At 37.4% G+C, this 22,949-nt stretch overlaps 2 protein-coding genes across 6 annotated transcripts in view; both read right to left on the bottom strand.

Annotated features, from left to right (window-relative positions):
- Positions 1–14,378, bottom strand: part of sash1b (SAM and SH3 domain containing 1b) — a 109,628-nt gene extending 95,250 nt beyond the window's left edge. The window contains exons 1-2 of the mRNA XM_081394559.1: positions 13,920–14,378; positions 13,220–13,800 (exon numbers count right to left, since the gene is read on the bottom strand). Coding sequence (XP_081250685.1) covers positions 13,220–13,720 — 501 coding nt within the window. The 5' untranslated portion in view covers positions 13,721–13,800; positions 13,920–14,378. The remainder of the gene's footprint in view (positions 1–13,219; positions 13,801–13,919) is intronic.
- An 853-nt stretch (positions 14,379–15,231) lies between these two features.
- The window catches only part of stxbp5b (syntaxin binding protein 5b (tomosyn)), a 46,697-nt gene continuing 38,979 nt past the window's right edge, over positions 15,232–22,949 (bottom strand). For all 5 annotated transcript variants that reach the window (XM_081347465.1, XM_081347467.1, XM_081347466.1 and 2 more), the window contains 2 exons: positions 21,668–21,888; positions 15,232–18,448 (listed from right to left, as the gene is read on the bottom strand). In XM_081347465.1, the coding sequence (XP_081203591.1) occupies positions 18,407–18,448; positions 21,668–21,888 (263 nt within the window). In that variant the 3' untranslated portion in view covers positions 15,232–18,406. The remainder of the gene's footprint in view (positions 18,449–21,667; positions 21,889–22,949) is intronic.

The following is a 22,949-nucleotide window of genomic DNA, read 5'->3' as shown; positions in this document are numbered from 1 at the left end:
CGCAATTACCTTTTTGTTTTTTTATTCAGTGGCAGAAACAAGTTTCCACAGATAGTTGATCACATTTGACTAAATATTTTGAAAGCAAACATTTATTTCCCAAACACTCATTGATTAATTGTACTATAAAATGTACTATAAGAGCACAAACGTCAATTAAAAGAAAATGTAAAATGGGTTGATTTTTATTCCACACGGTCTTTAAGCATGTTTGTTGTGTGTAGTACAAATGTATAGATGTTTGAGGGTTGTTAAATAGCGACTCTTGTGTTGAAGAGCTCTTCTGAGCAGCCAGCCAGTAACATCACGACACACAGCTGTGTTTGCTCGGCATTAGAGAGGATCTCCATCCCATCTGTCTCCTCATAAAACTAAAACAGATGCTGAACATGGAGCTAAAATACCCAGCATCTGAACAATTACCAACTAAAAGGGTGTGCACAACATCCATACATTATAACGTATAGTGGATTCAAACTCAAAAATGTAACCATAAAGTACCATTGTTTCAGAGAGCAAAATACTTAAGATTCACTCCCTGAATGGCATTAGGCTACGCAATGTACCTATGCAAAGCGAGAATAAAGTAGCTTCAGTGTTTGGAAACAATCAAATCAACTCCCAGTAGGACTGGGCTGCTGTATGACCATATATAAATGCTCTATCGTTTAAGCTTAAAAAATGGGCTATTTCACAATCAACAGTTTAGTATTCAAAAAATGATGAATGTATTACACACACGCACACAAACACACACACAATTCACTAGTTTATGCAAAATGACTTACCACTGAATGATTTTGTAATATTCAAAAAAAAAAACATCTTTTATTATATATTATAGCATACACTAGGGGTGGGCGATATGGCAAAATTATCATATCACGATTTTTTTCAGGAAAATCACGATTAACGATTTTATCACGATTCTTTTTATGTTGGTTTTACTATTTTGTGACTGAGCATTACAGCCAAACTAATGTCCATATTTTAAAAACAAAGCCTTAGGTAAAAAAAAAATAAAAAAATGGCAGACCGGGGCAAAGATAAAAATATTTGTCATTATTTTCTTTGTTATTATATATTAAGATTAGATACACATTACATATACACAACTTAATATACAAATTAAATAGGCAAAACATTGCTTTATGTTTTCAGCTACAGTAGGTGTATTTAACAGTAGCATTGAAGTAATTAAATGAACAAATATGAAAATAAAACAAAACAGACTTCACTGTATAAATTATACATTGATACGTATTAAAGCTACTATTAAAGTTATCAGTCAAGAGCAGTGAGTGATTCTCTCTTTGCATTCGGTTTTATTAACATTAAAGGGATAGTTCTCCTAAAAATTCAAATTATCATAATTTACTCTCTCAAGTTGTTTTAAACTCGAATAAGTTTCTTTCTTCTGTTGAAAATAAAATTTATTTGGAAGAATGTGGGTAACCAAACAGTTGATGTGCCCCAGTGATATATTTTTCTCCTATATGGAAGTCAATGGGGACCAGCTACAGTTTGGATAGCCACATTCTTCAAAATATTAATATTAGAAAAATATTAGAAATATTAGAAGGAAATTAATATAGGTTTGGAACAACATTAGAGTGCGTAAATTATGATAGATTTTTATTTTGAACTATCCCTTTAAGGACAAGCGGCAGCGTGTTTACTATTACTACTGTCTCTTTAAGAGCTGCGCGCGACGCGTCTAATATACACGCATTTGACAAGCAGTTTTTCTCTCAATTTTCTCAAGTTTGCTTTCACTTTAGACATATACGACTTTATGTAAACCTTGTGTGTATTTAACAGTATAAGCACAATAAGACTCGAAAGATAACTTAGTCCAGTATCCAGGCGCTGGTAGACAGGCTTTTAGTGCATGTGAGCTTCACATGTACGCGCTGAGAAACGCATACGTTAGAACAGCGCATCAGCACGCGAATTAAATGTTTAACCGACAAGGCATTAAAGCACATGCAAATTATGAACTTTTGTGAACTGCAGTCTCCTGTTCCGCTGCGTTAACGTTTTATGTGAATATACGTCGCGTTGTTCAGTATGTTCGGGACAGAGGCGCCAGAACAGATATAATGCATTCTACGATATTTCTTCAAAAGCAGATCGTGGAGACATTTTAATCGTCCACGATCAAAAATCGTCATATCGCACACCCCTAGCACACACACACACACACACACACACACACACACACACACACACACACACACACACACACACATTTCTTCATTCATTAGTTTATCCAAAAAGAATTACCACCATGGTTATTTACCATGTGGTTACCATTATTAAATTACTCATACTGTGACACAAGAGTTTGGTCCTAAGGGACATTATAAACTTGCCTGGTATCGTAACACAGTGAACCGAAGTAGTCTGTCATATCTCAATCAAACACATCCACTCCAGCTCGGGCTGTTAGGTCATTTACAACAATCCTTTATTATATTAACTGTTTAACAAACACAGTAAAACCGTAACGCCGCACGTGCCTGTTCAAAGCATCCATGCAGAAACACAGAGGCCGACAGCAACATAAATTGATTGTGCGACGAAGCAAATAATGAAAAAGACAGCCACCATCAAATGGCATATCCCAATTTCCCATAATGCCTATAAACCAGTTACATCCATCAAAGATGGTCCATCAAGATAGATTTGATGCAGAGTATGTTCTACAAATTAATCTATAGGCTAATCTTTACTCTACACCAGTGTTGTTGTGATGACTACATGTACACATTATGGTAATGGTATTACCTGGGTACCAGCATAACCCAAGTCATTTCCAGAGCAGGCCTTTGCAAAAATGGCTAATTTGAAGTAAACATGCAGAAGATATGAGGCAAAATTATAACTAATCAATTAGGATATTACCAATTGATATTACAGTTCTTCTTACAATTTATAATTATCAGAAATAACCAGTTAGTGGCACTAAAAGCACGTTTACTTTATCGAAAACAGATGAACGTGAATCTAGAAACATATTATTACGTTCATTGGTTGTATTGCAGGAGTTTGGAAATTAAAAATCTGATGAATGGCACTAAAAGGTTAACGCTCTTTCACGTTTGAAAATAGCACCTACACTAAAGTCAACAAAAGCTAAAGTAGGATAAAAACACATTTGCTGAAGCAACCGTGCCATTTTAGCTGCTTCTACAAGTCGTCGAGCTCTACGAATGTGACGTATCACGGGAATCATACCCAAGCACTCCGCATCGCAAGTGCAAATACGAGCTACCGAACAAGTTTAGTACGTCAGACGTCCTGTTTACACCTGGTCACTTCATGCGTTTTTAGATCGGAAAGCAATCTGATTTGTTAAAACGGTTCCATTTACACTTGCCCACATAAATGTGTCTCCGCAAAACGAATATAAATCCGATCTTCAAGTCCCGTGCTATATGCAAATTTAACGGAGTTCACGTCAGCGAAAGCAACACATATGAGCTTGCATTTGATTTATCATCAGCTAGTTTCAAGATTAAAGACCACAATAGGAGAGAGAGCGGCATCGGCACTGGTAAGATCATTTAGTCTCACTACATTTAATGAAGATGATTGTTTTGAGCGTCTGCGACTTTGTTTCATTTGCAGCGGTTTGTGCGTTGGCTTTCAGAAGAGATACACAGCAATTCATCTGCCGTCATATCTCGATATAACATGTCATATGGCCTATAACATGCTCTTACACGTTTATTTTTAAAATCAGGTAAAATCTACATGTGGTTTCAACAACCAGATGCATACACTTGTCCACTTTCATCTGGAATGCGTCTCAGACCACCTCCTGAAGTGGTTTATTTAAATATGTCTCAAAAGAGCTTCGGAGGGCATTTAAACCTGGTCTTTTCACGATCCGATACCTATCCGATCAGAGAAAACGCATGAAGTGTCCAGGTGTAAACAGGCCCAGGGAAGCCAAACATATGGAACTGGTTATGTAATGCAAACGTCAAAATGTAGTAATTAAAAAAAAACATGCACTACAGTAAAAGTATTTTGAGATCATAATATACAGTAGTATTGTGCAAGGAACCACGCAAAAACAAGTCTTTATTAATCAATAATCTGCCCCTGTAATCATAATTTGTCTTCATTTCAGCTGGAAAGTGCGTTGAATTGAATGTATTGGTATGTTTTTGAGTTTTGCCGAAATGTAGGTAGAGTTTTTCCAAAATACCTGGGTTATCATTTTAAAGGCAATAATGGACATCAGAAACCACTGCTGATGATGCAACAAAGTTGAGCAGATATTATACAAATGGCAAATGTGCAGTGATGTGAAAACCAATGGGAGTTTCGAAAGCGGAGGTCATCTGATGATAACAGTTAGATATTATAGTCAAGTAGGAATGCCAATGGTTGCATTTGAAACTTATTAACTTATTCTGGAAAACAAAATCAAATGCAAATCATTAGATCAGTTTTGCAGAGACATGTTTATTTGATATTACTCTGCTTTCACATGCATCAGGAACCAAATGTAACTTTGGACCATTGACAATACTGTTGAGACTCGATTCAACATACCGCACAAGGAAAGATGACTAGCTTCTACTTCACACCATCTTAAGACTTAAGAAAAACAGCTCTATAATGTCCAATCAGACGTCTAAGTGGGTCTAAAGAGCTGCTGTTGTTGTAAGGCCATAAGTTCATGTGAAATAACGCTCATATTGGGTGGTAATCCTTCAAAATCCATTAATCTTAAAGCGTTCGGGTCACAGCTGTGAGTTTGGATCACCCCTCACCCTCGGGTCACCCAGAGATCAAAACGCACCTCCATTCAGAGAAGCAAAAAAAAAAAAAAACATTTATTTGATCTCAGAAATTAAGGAGTGAATTTAATTCTGTAGTACAATGTGGGACGAGTTAAGTGCCAACCAAAGGATAAGGGGTTGGTTAAAAAAACAAAACTTAAATACAAAATCTTCTCAAAAGAGCTCTGATGTCCCTCCATAGAGTGTCTCTGTCAGACTTGTTCAGAAAACACATCTATGATGCCCACTCCGCTCCGCTCTGTCCCAGCTTAAAACTGACAGGAGAACAGATTTACTCTGATTTAAAAAAAGCAAAGACTCCAAAACATGATGTAGTTCGTCCTGAAAGGACGGGCCATTCGAGGAAACTTCTAAAATGTATCTGCGCCCGCTGCCAGACAGAAACCTGAGAGAAATGTTCAAAATCAGAAAAACCCTTTGCTCAGATCTAATAAAAGGTCAGCGGTGACTCATGAAATGCTTTCCAGAATGCTGCACTTTACAGATTGTGCATGAATCTTTCATGAACATTATCCAGTGGAGAATCAGTGAACTTCTGTTCTCTCCATCCAAAGAAAATGCAGATCTGCATGGAAGTCATCTGGCATAATATTAAAAATCACTCCAAAAGCAAAGTCATCAGTTACTCAACTCTGTGTTGTTGGAAAACACAAAATAAGCAAATCAAGTTGCATTTAATAACATTAACTGTCAGTCAAGCTCCAAAATGCCACTTCTGTGATGAACAGAACTAAATGCAACTCATATTCAATGAAAATCTTGACAATGTAAGTAGATAATGATTAATGAGGGATTTTTTTTGTGTTTTACAACCTCTAATGACCTAGCCTACATAAATTGAAAAACAAAAACTGAACCGGACAAAATAAAGTCCAGCTGTATTTTTTCTACGGAGCCCCTAAAGGGACATGGTGAAGAAAACAAAATGAGAATGGAGGAAACATTATTTGTCGATGCTTTTGCGTTCTCTCGCAAATGTTTTGCATTCCCCCGAGAAACCTTGCTTTCGCTCGCAAAGAACACAAAAGTTTTGCGAGCGAATGCAAAGTTTCTCGGGGGAACGCAAAACATTTGCGAGAGAACGCAAAAACATTGACTTGTTATTTTTCCTCCCATCTAATTTTTTCCCCACCATTTCCCTTTAGGGGCTCCGTATTTTTCCTCTGAGTGAATATCCCGTTTACTTCACAAATCGGTAAAACTGTTCCTAAATGTTTTTTGGTAGGAAAATTGATGCCTTAAACTTGTTTTAAGCCCCTTAGTTAGGTGTTTTGTAACACGGCTCACATATGATGTACAAAAACGATTTAGCAACCGCCCAGCGTGCCGACATCCCACATGGATCCGAAAACGAGATCTGAAAAGCCAAAACAACAAAGCTCCAAAACACAGCTTAACCAGATTAGTGGCTTTGTCAGAAAATAAAGTTTCAACAATATAGCTCAGAAGGCAAAACAGCAATTTGAAGAGATATTAATATAAAAGGTGAGGGATTAGTTATGCATTGAAGTACAATAGGGTTAGGTGTGAGTAGTTCAACCAATTTCCTAAAGCATTGTTGCATAACAGCACAAAGCACTTCAACCTCAAGTTAAAAGTGTGCCATGTAGAATAAAAATCAGGATGCTGCTTCGTAATGTAAAGAGACAGGCTCCTTCTGACTCACTAATGAAGCCAGAAAGAATATGCAATTGATGCCTTGATCCCTCTTGCCACATGCCACAAGGACCTGCTCACCCTGACCAGACAGGATTCATCCGTTGTGACATGCGCTTCGGTTACACAAGCTTTTTTTGGAAAGACTACACTCTCAGAAAATAAAGTACATAACTGTACCTTTAGGGGTACAATGGCTTGTCACTGGGGCTGTACCCTCAAGGGTACAGTATTTTACCTCAACCTTTAAAAGAAACGGTACATGTACCCTTTAATGCTTTTTGACCCTCAAAAAGGTACATATATACCTTGAGGTCCAATAATAAGCCCTATGGGGTACGTTAGTGTAGATTGTACCTTGGGGGACAGAAATGGACTCCTACTCTATCCCTGTTTCTGACAGTGTAGTTTGGAAAAGAGCATTTCATCTAAGCATATGCCAGCACAGCATCTCCATTCGTAATGCAGGTCAGATAGAATAAGAGCAGCGTTTACAATCAAGTTCATACATGATCTACTTCACCAGACACAAATGTTGAGGTATAGTTAATTTAGATTCTACTCACTTTGGCCCTGTTTACAACTGGTATTATGGTGCGTTAATACCATACTATGCTTTAGGAAATTGCTCAGGTTGAACTACTCACACCTAACCCTATTGTACTTCATTGCATAACTCATCCCTCACCTTTTATATTAATATCTCTTCAAATCGCCCAGCTTGTTGACGTGCTGTTTTGCCTTCTGAGCTATATTGTTGAAATTATATTTTCTGACAAAGCCACTAATCTGGTTAAGCTGTGTTTTGGAGCTTTGTTGTTTTGGCTTTCCAAATCTCGTTTACGGATCAAGGTGGGCTGTCGGCACACTGGGCTGTTGCTAAATCGTTTTTGTTAAGGGTGTCACGATTCTACAAATCCTCGATTCGATTACATTTTCGATTCTAAAGTCACGGTTCGATTCGATTCTCGATGTAAAAAAAAATAATTGAAAGCACAAGCTATGCCATTTTTAGACTTTTATGCAATAAAATAATATCTGACCTTTGTTCGCAATGTACCACACACTACATTGTCAAATTTAAAACGTTTTTTCACAACATAATGTAACAATAACTTATATCTTCAATCAATTGGAAACTTAAACAATATAACCTATTACAGTCCCGGGGCTCCCTGGACTCCTCAGAGCAGTCACAGGCGAATAGCATGGCGTTTTAAATTGGGTTCCCACAGCGTTTGCAACGCAGTATGAGAGAACGTGCGTAACCTCGGTTCCCTTAGAGATAAGGGAACGAGTTCTGCTTTGCCTTGCTATTTCGCTCATATCTGGTACTTCGCTTCAGTCGATTTAAACCTAAAGTCCTTTGGCGAGTTTTCTCTGAATTTATACACTTCAGCCGCGTCCAAATTGGCGCACTCGAGGTTAGCAAGGTACCAAGCGCTCTCATTGAACCGCACGCCACTGCTAACTCGCCATAGGTTCGTGCAGTTGCCGCAGCACAGACAATCAGCTCGCTCAGACGAGCTATGATGCTCTCGCTGTGCAGCTGCAATGCGTTTTAAAATAAAGGCTTCAATATTCTCGAGAAAAGGAGTTTTACCTATTACAGGCAAGCAAGCCGAGGTGACGTGACATATGGGGCGTGGCAGCATCAACGATAAAAAATTTTGATTCGATAATCGAGATTGAGCATTAATTTCGATCGATTTCGATTTTAAATCGAAATCGTGACACCCTTAGTTTTTGTACATCATATGTGAGTCGACTGGTCGATCGGATCACAAGTGGTTGACGCTAAATACCAGTGTAAACAGGGTCTAAAACATTTTCCACTTTCGACCACTTCCAGAGGTAGTCGAAAACACATTCGACTGAATTTCTTTCGTGGTGTAGACGCTCATGTGGTCAAAACATGGTTGAACAGCCACAAAAGACGGCTAATCTCCGCCTACTGACTTAATGCTTAAACATTATTCTCCATATTTTTTTCCGTTGTCTCCTTTCACGTTCATATGTAAATTGCACAAGCTTGTTTCATCCATTAGATCGAAAGATCTGAAAAAGCCCATATATTTTCCGCCTATAGAAGAAATCAGGACAGAAGTGGTTGAAAGTGGACAAAAGAGACAGATTCAAATACCAGGTGTAAACGGGTGTGTTTCTCCCTCGTCTACTTGTGATCCGATCGACCAAAATATCAGGTGTAAACAGGGCCTTTGTCACTCCATAGAATACCAAAGGAGAATTTTTAGAGAAATTTCACTCACAGTTCACTCACACTCACCACATCTGTCAAATAAAAAAAAAATGGACCATAAAAATATCATAAAGGCGCTCATATGACTCATGCACTACCCAAGTAGCTTTGTTTGAGGCACAGAGCAACATTTAAAGACCTTGTTTAATAAACATGTTCACCATAGTTTTCAAATATCATTCTTCATTCGGCATAATCATTGTATTTATGACATATGCAAGGGCTAATGACGTTTGCTGTCCTGGACGTCAAACCTGGAATGACTTCTAAAGACAATTTTTAACCATGGACACAAATAAGATTTCAGAGCTTTGGCGAAGACGACGACTGTCATTTTACGGTCAATATGAAATGTGTCTGTAAAAGGATCTGCAAGAATATTCTTCAAAAGAAGAAAAAAAATCCATTTCCATTTAGTAAGAAAAATAAGAGTAAGTAAATAATTTTGGGGTGAACTATTTGTTTAAGCCCTAAATGTGATGTTAACAAATTCTTCTCAGTCCACAGGTATGCTTTAGAAAAAGTCTGGAAAACCACAAATACATGTTTAAAACAAGCTTGCTCAAGCGCACTACATTGCTAGCTGCAGTATAAATTCGTCTTAATTTGCAAGACAATTTGAGAGGCAGCAGTTCACATACTGTGAAACCAAGGAAGCAAGTGAAAACATTTTAAAAGTGGGCCACTCTTTACAAATGCAAATGGCAGTAATGATAATGAGGACTTTGGCATCACATGAGACATTAAATGGCTCTCTAAGCTCAAAGCATGATGAAGCCATCTGTCACCAGAGACTCGTCGCAGATAAATGTGCTGATAAGACAGCAGAATGGAAACACGACTCGGACGAGAACAGAAGCGGTGGTGGAGTCCAGTGACAGAGGCATGACAACCAACCGCTCAAGAGCCGCTCTGCTACAGGTCGATACGCCGCTGAATGGTGCACTGTTTAAATCCCAGTCTGCTAATGAAGACTGTTTATCATGTGCATTGTAATAAAATTAATTTATTCAAATTATTTTAGAATTGTTACTTATAAAATGTGAGGCTGTAAAATGTGCAAAAAACAATGGTTATCATTCCGGATATTTTGTGTGTGAAATCAATGTTTTCACGAAAAAAATCATGATTCATCAATACGTTTTGTTTTAAATTTCATTCCAAATTTATGAAAAAAATGTAGGGACAACTGAAATCACACGTATGCAAAAAAATTCTAGGGGGTCTTACGGTCTAACGTGTTAAGATGACATTAAATAGGCAAAATATTTAATCTTAAACATAATTCATCAATATACTGCCTGGCCAAAATAAATAGGCAAATGCTTAAGAATTTGTTCACATTTGTAGTCCGGTTAACTTGGTTAGTTTGGTCTGGACCAAAAAAAAAAACATTTAGTCCTGGTCCGCTTAGCGTTCAGATTGGCATTTTTATCACCGAACCAAAAGATACCAAACCTAAAGGCATAGGGATACATTCAAAACCTGATTCGTAACAATTCAACGAGGTGGCTAATTCGTAGAAATTCATACGACCTTACTCGTACAAATAAGTACGATTTTTGCTAAATCGTACATAGGCTATTTTACGAATTGCCCAATTCGTATGAATTCATACGAATGACCTACCCCTGACCCCGCCCCTAAACCTACCCATCACGTGGGTTTAGACAAATCGTACAAATTCGTACGAGTGAGATTGTACGAATTCATACGAATTACCCACCTTTTTATCACTCGTACGAATTCGTACGACTTGGTCGTGAGATAGTGTTGGATTGGTCGGCTTTTATGACGTACTGCCTATTTTGCGACGGAACTTACCGAACATCCAAAACAATGCTGTGTTCTGGGCTAAATGCACTCGTGTTATGTGCATAGCCGACATATGATGGTATTTTGACCAGCTGAGAACTCGTGGAGAGCTTATAAAATGTGTCAAAACAGTGGCAGGAATCCCTCCAGCACACACACAAACAAAGATTGGCTGTGAGGAGACGCGGTTCTGAAGCCTGTACCGAACTGTAATGGGCAACATTATGACTATGACAAGAAAAAAAACGGTATGCTTGACCATTCTGGCCTTTTTAGGGTCGCATCTTCCTGTTTTTGGTACATTTACATGTCTTTGGTCCACGTTGAGTTCATATTTCATCAAACCGCACCAGAGTTCATTTGGAAGCGGACTGAGACTCATCTTTTCAGCGGTCTCAGTCCGCTTGTATGGTGCGCAACAGGGTTTGGTGGCAGCATTCACACTTGTTCAAATGAACCGCACCAACAGAGCAATCGCACCAGAGTTCGTTTTAATCCAACCAAACATGCCAAGTGTGAACACACCCTAAGAGTCTATCATTGGATCATTATTGCAGTGATTATTATGTTTCTAGCATGTTATATGTTTGGCAACAGTTCTTCTAACTCTAATTGATGGAGTGTGTAGCTTTTCATTTCTTAAACATCCATGTAGGAAGACACATCATGGCCATATTCCAGGAGGACAATGTCAAGATTCATCAGACTCAAACTGTGAAAGAATGGTTGGGAGGAGCGTGAAGAATCATTTTCACTCACAAATCGGCACCTCTGAGTCCTGACCTTAAATTTATTGAAAGTCTTTGGGATGTGCTGGAGGAGACTTTACAGAGCCTGTAATCTGTATTACAGGTGTTTATTGCATTTGAACTTGTTTTGAGGATGGCACATTTGGAATTGCTTGAGGATCTTGCTTTTTGCTCTATCTTTTTAGGTGAGAACACGTCTTTAGAAAGCTCCTAGTTTGCTGAGAGTGACGAAAGAAAAGGGTGTGCAAAAAAGGCCTTACATGGACATGGTTTGGGTCTGTTTTATGCAAATTACTGACCTCAGGCACGCAGTCGCTCATTTAGAAAACTCCATCATTAATGTTCGAACAAGGTTTAGAACAAATTCATGTGCGTATGCACAAGTTATCGTGATAAGTTCTCCTATGTGTATACAAAAAATTCACACAATTTTTTGTGAACGAGACCCATTTTCTCAATAAATATTAGGGCCTAGTATTTTTGTCTTGTTTTCCGGTAAAAACATCAAAATTGTACACAATAAAAAGTCTAGTCTGCTTGAATTAAGTTTTATTTTTATTGTTTTAAGCATGGATATCACTAAATTGTTAGAATTATATAAAAACAAGAAAAAATTACTTCCTAAAAGTTAAAAAAAAAAAAAATTAATTAGGAATAAATTTTATGAAAACAAATGTTAATATGCTATTTTCATTTTACAGTATACATCTAGTTAAGGATGTCTATTTTTACTTTATTTGGAAAACAAGCCAAATAAACAGTGAATGTTTGAAATGATCAAACATTATAAGCATTTGTTTGCGCTTTATACAGTTTAATCCACACTGCACAATAAAATCATTTTAATGAAACATCACTTCTATAAATCCAAATCTGAATCAGCAGAGTGCAATTAATTGAGGAAATGTTTCTAAAACCTTAAACGTGCATTGCATTAGCCTGCCTATTATTTAAAAGCTCTTAACCATCAGATGATGTTAACTGTACAGTAAATAACTCTTTTAATAGCATTCGGTGTAGATAATGGATTACAGTCCTTGCTCTCTGCATGGGTTATCGATTAGAGCGGAGACTCGCCTGCTCTCAAAGCCCTGGAGTGCACTAATGAATAACGACTTCAATTAAGGTTGTCTAATAATCCAACGTCTCCGGCTGGATAAAATCATCCGTCTTGCGAAGCATCAAGCATGCCACAACATGGGACTACAATACTACACTTGACCAACAAGATGTTAGAAATAAGATTATGATTACTCAGCAGTTTTATTGACATGTAGAGATGCTTGGGAAATGTTGTTAAAGTACATGACAAACACTTCTGCATCATATTACATACTGCTCTTTTCTTTGGATTGAGATCAACCTATAGAAGCAAATTATCCAGTCAAGACAATGTGATACCTAATAACTATACCATGTCCACTGTGCTGCCACTCCAAGCAACAATAATTGGACTTTTTGAGATTTTAAGCATGGGTCAAAAAGCATAATTGGGCATTCAGCCTAGAATCGGCCAAATGTTTAAGCGAATCTGGAGTAAATATTATAAGGTAATTCAGCATTTCAGTACAGAAATTGTGTGTACATCCTATTTGCTATCATTAAATTTGCTTGATGCTTGTCAACCATTGACAGAAAATATAATATATAATATAAAATATAATAATAGATGACATTTACAAGGCCTTTTGCAGACGCAACTTCCCTTGGACGTTTATTACTCCAAAAACGAGACTAAACACACACACACACACACACACACACACACACACAAGGTGGGTAAATTTCAAGCCAACCGGTAACCTTTCAAGGAAGGAATAAAATGTCAGCTCAGCATCTCTGCTGCAAAACAAAGAGATTGTGCAAACATTTTCAGGTGATGTGACAGGAACAATAATGACGTAAAGGTTAGCACTCACTTTGTACGAGTAGGGCATTTTGCTCAGGTCTATTCCATCCTTCACCAGCTTATCCCTTATCATTATCTTCAGCTTGAGTTTAGGATACACCACCGGCTCCTTGTGGTTCTCTAGTGCTTTGGTTTCATTGGAGAGTCCAATCCTGGGACTGTCCCAGGTAGAATTGACCCATGACTTGGTGCATTTCTGTTTGCTCTCACTATTTTGAGGCGTGTTCGGGTATGTGCCATGTGGAAGGGGTTCCAGTGTGAAATACAGTCCTGGTGCCACCTTCTTGTCCTCATCTCGGAGTCTCTCCACGGCCCGGAGGAGCTTTTCCCGGTGGTGTGGTGTGATGACACCGATGGCATCCAGGTCAGGGTCTCCTATCTGTTTGCACACCTCCAGGTCATCATACCCATTATCAATAAAGGACTCCACATACTGACACAGCTGGAGGGTTTTCAGCCACTCATAGACGATAGTGGGTCCGTTGTTCATCATTCCCAAATCACTGGACATTCCCAAAGTCCATGTGATACATTCTTCACATCTTCAGTGCTGTATGTCAATCCATCATTAGTAAACAAGACTTTCCAGTGCTGAATTCACGACCAAAAGGCAGAAAAAACGATTACATTCCCACAAACAGATGAATAAATAGCAGTACTAAATCTCATACGCATCAATGTAAACAAAGTTTAAAGTGCATCAAATTTACCTCAATACCTTGATAACTTGCCCTGTCATATCGGACATGAAATGAATACAAGGTTTGGCATACGAAAATGGTTAAAATCCCGTCGTAAAAGTGTATATTTCATAACATATCCGATCTTCTTGGAGTCTCACAGCTTGTAAGTTGGAGATGGACGCTTGTTTCCTTTCAGCAGATTCACTTTGGACCTCAGAGCATCAGATCATCACTGTCTGAAACGCCGTTCGTATCCAGTGTCAGTGAGAGTCGCTTTCTTCCGCGCGTCGGTTTATTTTCCATTGATCGGATCCTTAAATAAACATAGAAAAGGGAAAACAAAGGAGATGCAGCTGCCACTGAGCACCGTTCCAGGCAGACTGAGAGTTTAAGTAATTCAACGGAGCGCTAGACGCTAAATTGAAGTTTCCCTCCCCTTGATGCGCCTTTCGTAGTTGCTCTGGTTGATTTTGGATCCCCCTGCAGGCCGTATGAGGAACTGCAGCGCTAATTAGACCGTCAGTCCAACGGAGGAGGTAAAAGTGCTCTCTACATTACATATTGTTTAATGGCTGACAAAAAAAAAAAAAAAAAAAACAGCCAGTTTTTATGAACAGAGCATTATCAGTTGCCCAAATGGCCTAATCGCCCAATAAAGAACACACAGGCTGATTTTGACAGTTTTATCTGAAATTTTATACACACATTTTATTGTTTAAATAGGCTTAAGCTATTAGTATTTTTTTACTGAGATAAGTAAAAAATAAGAGTCATGGTAGCAATTTGAGTTGGAACAAAAGGAGTTTGTTCATTTTTATGTTAAATCAATGACTAATTGCTATAAAATATCAGCTTTAGTGCATTTCTAAGACTTGAAATAATGGTAAGGCAACATTGAAACTGACTTTGGTTAAGGCTGTCAATAATGTCATTATTCACATCTAACATAAAGGTTTGTGTTTTTCATGTGTGTGTGTACAAATATGTGTGTGTGTGTGTGTGTGTGTGTAGGCCTACGTGTATCTATAAATATGTATATAGCCTACATGTGTGTTTGTTTGTGTGTGTGTGTATTATATAAACAATATAGTGTTAGATGCAAATAATCACAATTAATATATATATATATATATATATATATATATATATATATATATATATATATATATATATATATATATATTTCTACAAGTTTCTTGTTTCTATTTAGATTATACATTTATTTCTTATATTTATTTTAAGGGGTAAAATATCTGTGTAATCAACTACAGTTGTAAACCTGTGACATCTAGTGGCCAGATTATGCTAAATGAAGTGTGGAATCAAAACGGCTGGAAATAAATCTTTCTGTTACATTTATTTTCCATTGCACAGTTATGTCTATAAACATGTTTCCTAAATTGTTGGGTGGCAGCAGATTAAGACAAACATTCATGTGAAAGTCTGATTAATAAAACTGTACAAGAAGTCGGCTGATGAGAGAACCTACAACCTCACGGAGAATCAAACCCGAGAACTCCTAGAAGAACCGAGCCTTTTCAAGGACAGTGCTTCAGGAGTTCAGCTAGGCATGTTCAAATGATGTTCATGGAAACTCAAAGAACAATGCTGTGAGTATTCTCGCCTTCATAATAACCAATAAAAGAGAGGAAATATATCTCACCAGCAGGACTAAAGAAAAAAAGCCAAAATATAATGTATATGGATGTTTCAAGTTTGTAAACACGATATCATGCTGCCTTTTGTGCAAGAGAAATCAGAGGACAGACAGTACAGAGATAGCCAATGACATCAGATTCTTCAGGTCGTCTTTCCTTCCTTAAGCAGATGGCTCACCATAAAAGGTTTCATGTTTGATTCAGTGAGAATATATACATAACCAGTTTATTAAGTATCTTAAAATGTGCCCTTTCATTCCAAATAATAGAAAAAAAGTAATCATTTGTAAATATCTGAAATTATATCATTAAACTGGCAACGAGGACAAATCTGAGAGTGTGAGCCACCTCATATACACTTAGCATCTGTCTTAGTTTGGTCCTTCTTGAAGAAAACAAAGAACAACTACAAAAATATTAATAATAAAATGACTCTGATGTCATTATAATATTAAACATGTAGTGCAAGACCACACGAAAAATATATGAAGCAAGCTGGATTAGATTTTCAGTTGGTCAACATTGAAAATGGCTATTTTGGTAGATATTTACACAAACACCATGGCAACAGAAGGAGTGGTTTGCCATATATGTGTATATGTGTGTGTGTGTGTCATGACACTTATGTTTTAAATTATAAGGAACATGAGAAAAACTTCCACAGCAAAGCAACTCTTTTTGGTCTAGTCAGATCACTTTGCGTCGCCAGCACTCTCAAGTTTGTCTTCAGAAGTATTCATATTTACAACATTTGGCAGCAATGAGACAAACAAAACAAAACAGAAGGAAAACAACGAGCGTCGACAGATTTGACGGACGCCCCGAATTCAACACAAATAGCAGCAATTTCTTGCACCTCATAAATAAGAAAACACACTTAAAGAAAACATATGCTTTCAAATATATTGTATCTTTAGTTTATATATAAACGTGAGCATACACATACTCTTGCACACATGTATGTTCACGAACACACACGTATACGCACACGAGTCGAGGTTAGCATATATTCATGGGTCGCAAAGCAAAGGCAGAAGGTAACCCCCTCTCGACGACACGTGTCCGAGGGGTGCTGCTGATCGAGAGTATGAGTTGCATTGAACATTTAGTGGTCACTTCCACTGCAGCAACAAACACAGAGATAGATATATTCACCTCTCTGTGAGGATGACAAACTCATGCATTTAGTCCATCCAAAAAGGCTTCTTAGAAAATCCATTCGTCGTGTACTTCGGATGAGGAGGTCACCCGGTGCTGTACTGAGTCCCCCATAAGCCGCCAGATTCCTTGCATCGTGGGAAATGGGGAAGAGGAACCTGTTTTGCATATGAAGATTCAGTACTCTCGTCCGTAGGAGGGTTTCTGACATGTCAATCATCACAAGGCACATAATTCGAGATCATGCCTCACACTTCCCAACTCTCGCTCGCGTTCCCTCCTTTAGAACAAAAATAATTGATGCTCTTCGGATCTCTGTCTGTATACAACCAGCAAACATTCAGCAGTTATTCACACAGGTGTAAACGGTTGAGAGCATGTCAGGGTCACATTTCACCGCCAACAATCGGAAAAATCCGAAATTAGACTGTTTACAGAAAACGAAGCAAAAATTTTTTTTTGCATTAGCCACATTTTTGTTCCGTAGAGCAAAAAAAGGTTAAAAAAAAATGTATTTAAATGAAATATTTGTACTGTTACATTTTTTTCTGCCTTTTGTTTATGCAAAATATTTTGTCTTTTTTAATTCTGGGGTGAAATATGAGCCAGACATGTTTCTGTGAGATTCACCTATGCGTTCTTTACATCTTTATACATTTAAAATGAACATCGTTCTCCAGTGTCAGCGCAGCGTATAGTGTACATCAAAGTCAGAGCTCTTCCCTAAAAGCTCTTTTGAGACCTGATCAGTGTAAACCGACACGTCCTTTAGACGAAAGAACCAACAATATGATGCACGATCAGATCAGCTTCACTGCCCGGGCCTGTCTGCAATTTCATATGGCAAAATAATCACATGATATGTCGTAAATACAGCAACTTCCAGCCCTTTAGAAGTGAAATTAAATGGTACTTCATCACACCTTATGTAAGACAATCCGGCCTTTTCCATAGCTAACATGACTACTGAGTGAATCTCATGAAATTTAGGTTACGTTTCACCCTAAAATCAAAATGACCAAGAAATGTTTTGCTTAAAGAACACACCTGCCTCCTAAATTTAGCATTTCCTTTATGCAAAATATTGATTCTTCATATTGAAATTTTCATGAGATTCACTCTAATTCGTAAAAACAAGAAAAAGCACTAATTTCCTAAATGAGATCACTAGACATGCAATCTTTTCTTGCTCTAGTGACAGATTATCAGAAGCATTAAGCTTGGCAATGCAGACATTAGACCTCCTTCTGTCAGCTGTGTGTCCCTCTGACCCGTTTCATTCACACAATCCTTTTTTGTAGTTTCTTTGCAGATAGAATGGCAGTGAAAATGACAGCGTGGCGGATGAAGGTATGAGACAGGGGGCAGCACCAGTGACGGACCCCCTCTCCCAACTCCAAGACAAGATACACGGAGAGGAAAACTCAACTGCCACCGAGAAGAGAAGGAAATCCCGCCCTGATGCGTTTCGCCTGTCCCATTCCTTCCCCTCCTGTCTCCTCTTGTCTTTCCGCAGCTCCTCAGCTCGAGGCAATGCCGCGTGACGAGAGTGGCAGTCTCTGGACATCACAGAGAGAGAGAGAGAGCGAGAGAGAGAGAGAGAGAGAGAGAGAGATACAGGAAGAGAAAGAAGAAACGGAGGAGAGATGATGGATCTGCTGTCTTCACAGGAAGGTCCGCTGATTCCCTGCAGGGACCTCAGAGCTGGTACCATTTCTTGTCCTTGTATTTCAGCATTATCTGGTGAAGAAAGACAGATGGTTTACCCTCAGTGAAACAAATTATCCAACACAAATATCGTTTGGCATCTCAAAACCTAGTGCCTGCCTACTACTGCCAACCAACCTACTCAATATCAACACAACTAAAGCAAATATCAGTCCCAGCAGGAGCTTTTCAGATTTTTGTGGCCTAAAATGTCTGAATTTGCTGCCGCTTTCTCAAAAATTGTGGTGATACTGTATCTGCAGCATTTTTGTGTTTCTTGCTTTGCAGTGAAAACCCACCAATGATCATGATGTATTTAGTTTCAGTGACAGTGAGAGTACAATTACATGTTAACACTTAAAGGGTTAGTTCACCCAAAAATTAAAATTCTGTCAGTAATTACTCACCCTCATGTTGTTCCAACCCCGCAAGACCTTTGTTCATCTTCGGAACACAAATTAAGATATTTTTGATTAAATCTTAGAGTTGTCTAACTCCTCCATAGGCTTCTAAGGGACCGAAACTTGCTGGCCCAGAAAAGTTATTAAAGTGATCGTTAATATAGTCCAAGTGACTCCAGTGGCTTAATCTTAAGTATATCAAGCGACGAGAATACTTTTTGTGCGCAAAAACAAACAAAAATAACGACTTTATTCCACTATTCATTTCCTTCTCTCTGGGCCTCGTCAGTGTTTTTGCGCTGCGCGTCTGTGTTGCACGTCATCACGCATCACACACATGATCAGCGTCGGCCAATAGTGAGCTTACGTGGTGACGTGTAACACAGACGCGCTACGCAAAAACACTACGTGAACCAACTAGAGGCCCAGAGAGAAGGAAATGAATAGTGGAATAAAGTCGTTATTTTTGTTTGTTTTTGCGCACAAAAAGTATTCTTGTCGCTTTATAAACTTAAGATTGAGCCACTGGAGTCACTTGGACTATATTTACGATCTCTTTAATAACTTTTCTGGGCCAGCAAGTTTCGGTCCCTTAGAAGCCTATGAAGAAGTGATCCACCACTCAGATTTCATCAAAAATATCTTAATTTATGTTCCGAAGATGAACGTAGGTCTTACGGGGTTGGAACAACATGAGGGTGAGTAATTACTGACAGAATTTTCATTTTTGGGTGAACTAACCCTTTAATTACAGGGGTGTAAATCGGACAGTTCATCACGATACGATATCGATTCTCTCAGCCAGCGATACGATATTTGCCGATACCTCAAAAAATTCTGCGATACGATTACGATTCGATTCGATTCAGGGCTATATTGATCGATATTTAGATATTATGTTCACACAACCAGTTACGCTTTTATTAACTCACAAATGTAACCAAAATATATAACATGAACATTTAATTAAACTCTTTGAAAATTGCACACCCTCTCCCAATTGGGACATTTACAACAGAAGAGGTCATTTGCAAGTACTTTCTTGTTCATTTTCATAAATCATGTTTATTTTTATTTTTATTGAGCATTCCAAGTAATATCAATCAAACTGCAGCTGGGTTGTTTTGAAAAAACCTGGGTAAATTACAAAATTAAAGTTAATTTTAAAGTATGTTTGTATATATTAAAAGTTAGTTTTTTTTAGCAGAGCAGATACATTCACATTTCATGTTTCTGAGTTAAACAAAACCAAGTAATTGCTAGGATAAAGTTAATTACTCAAATTGTGGTTCTGGTCTCACATGCATTAATTACATAAATAATTAAATTGAAATCTTTTTAAAATAACAAAAACTATAACAAAAATGTATTTGAAAGACAAATGCCTTCCAAAGACATAGCAATACATGGTTCAATGACTCACTGAGTGACAATTAAAATAATGTGTTTTTCTGGGGTTGATTGCAATCCTGAGAAAACACTCCTTAAAATATAAGAGATTTCTGTAAATCCAGTGGTCAAATGCTGTGTGGCCTCTCAATTTTCCATGTAATTATAGCCACCTGACTAGTGGCTAGTCTAATATAACCAATAGGCTTTTTTTTTTTTTTTTTTAGAAAGGAACATTTAAAACATAAAAAAGAAGAATTAGGGAGAAACATTAAATTATGAATGATTTACTGCCATTGTGTGAATGAAATGTAATCATGTAATCAATGAAAAAGTAACTTTTTTTATTGATTACATGATTACATTTCATTCACACAATGGCAGTAAATCATTCACAATGTATTTATTGTAGTCAGAATTCTATGGACTTTGTCCACAATGCAATGTGTAACAGGATGGACATTTTAAACCAATAAAGCCCAATACTAGCTAGGAAAGAACAACATGCTAGCAGAAGATTAACATTTAGGAAGAATTTTAATAGATATATAAAATCTATTTTAAAAAATCAACATTTTCATGTCCATATATTCATGTTCAAGTTTGAGGGACATAAAACTAATTTAATGATTTTACACATTAAAAAAATATTGTATTTTATGTCAAAGAGAAATGTATATAATATGTAAATGTATATACTAATACATAAATTGAATAAATACTAATACTTATTAATTGCTAATTTATAAATATATACAGTACCTTTCAAAACTTTTATTTCAAAGTGAAGTTGAGAAAAGATGACTGTGAACATGGGAATTTGCCTTTGAATTTGTAAAAATATTAAATCAATGATTCTTAAGTACTAGTCATTATGACTTTTTGTTATTAGGGGTACATCTATGCATAAATAAACCATGTTGCATGAAAGTTGATTAACATTTTATGTAAAATATTGCAGTACTGTTTAATGGGGATATAAACTCCACCAAACTGCAGGAAGGACCCAGCTGTGTCTCTCTAGCACCTTTTGGAAGGCAACAGGTTTAAATAGCAATAGGCAAGTGTATGTCGTGAAGAATGATTGGGAGATATCATTCAATATTAAATATTACCCTATCTGTCGCTCAAATGAGCCTTGTGACAGAAATGTTCTTTCCTTTTAAAACACTTTGCAAACCACAATGGAGTTCACTGCAATGCAGTGGCAGGACACTTGAACGTGTACAGTTTTTTTATTTTTTTTAGCTAATATCCAGGTCTCTCTTGTAAAAGAGATTTTTGATCTCAATGAGACTTCCTGGTAAAATAAAGGTAAAATAAAAATAAAATAATATTGCTTTCCCCCCTTTCAGGTTAGCATTTTTTTGCAGAACAATTGCGGAAACAAGAAAAAAAAAAAAAGCAAGCTTGCTTGATTTTGCATGAAATTTGCATGTTGAATCGCAAGTGATCATCTCACATCATGTGCGTGTTTGGAGAAGGAGTCTGCGCTGGACATCATGGCTGCTGTCCTCTCCTCCAGCTCGCCTAGTTTCTGCCCTCTCTCATCCAGAGCTATCCTCGCCCGTGCCAACTCTCCCACCACACCTGACGCCGCCCCCTTCATGCCCTCCATGCCACCTGGACCTGGGATGTGCTGCGCCAGGCTGCGTGAAGCCTTCCCAGCAGTCACCTCTCCAACTGTAGACCAGAACAAAACGAGAGATCTTGAAACTAGGCACATTTCTGACCGTATCAGTTTTAAAGTATGAAAAGACACACCTAAAATGAGTATTTGCCAAAGTAGGGTTTTTATAACAACAATGCTGAAATTGTTATTGTTCTTTATTTGTCACATACATATGATGTAATGTAGTGGAATGCTTTTCTTAGTTGCTCATCCCAGAAACAGAACCAACAAGGAATTATGGACATACACACAAAATAAAAAATATAATATAGAACAAATTAAATCTAATAAAATATCAAGACGTGTGAATAAAATAGAAAAATGTATATAGGATATAGTAGAATACATGAGAATAAAAAAATTCTGCATTACATTAATGAGAATTTGGAGTGAAATCTGCTTAATTCCCATGAAAATAATGTCACAATAAAAAAAATAAAAAAATCGTATTGTGCCTAAAACCCCAATCCTAAAATAGGTTTCATTTGATTTTGGGATGAAATATGGCTGGAAATCTTTTTGTGAGATTCATTATATTGTCCACTCTTAAAAAAGGTTATTTTTTTGCCATCAATAGGTCCTTTCACACAATAAATATGGCAAATTATAATATTACCAGATATTACCTGTCACTTTTCAGGTAAATACACAATTGAGCTGCTCACACAAGCAACAGTGCTCTGTCTTTTTACCATTAAGATACAATTCACACATCAGAACCGAAATTCTGGTAAAATGTTTGATGTCAATCAATAGAAATGACCTTTAAACGCTGCACTGTTTTCTTCATCTGCAAAATGAGAAGCGCTTTAGATTCACAGTCCAATCTGACATTTTCTGAATGACAGGCGTAAGGGGCTGATCGTACAGAACATGATTTTGTTTTGTCTGTGTTTGGAGCGACTGATGCACGTGTCCGTAAACACCACTGATCCTCACAAACTTCTACAAGTAAGCTTCCTCGGAGAACATCCGTTATGAAACAGATTAATTTGATTAATTTTGACAACTACGCACATATATTGAACTGTTCATGCAGAAATATGCTGTTATAGCGATCAGTGAGCCGAGA

The sequence above is a fragment of the Scardinius erythrophthalmus genome (genome assembly GCF_964197995.2).
Source record: "Scardinius erythrophthalmus genome assembly, chromosome: 19".
NCBI lineage: Eukaryota > Metazoa > Chordata > Actinopteri > Cypriniformes > Leuciscidae > Scardinius > Scardinius erythrophthalmus.
Note: the sequence above shows the minus strand (reverse complement) of the source record. Positions and strands in the feature narration are given on the sequence as shown.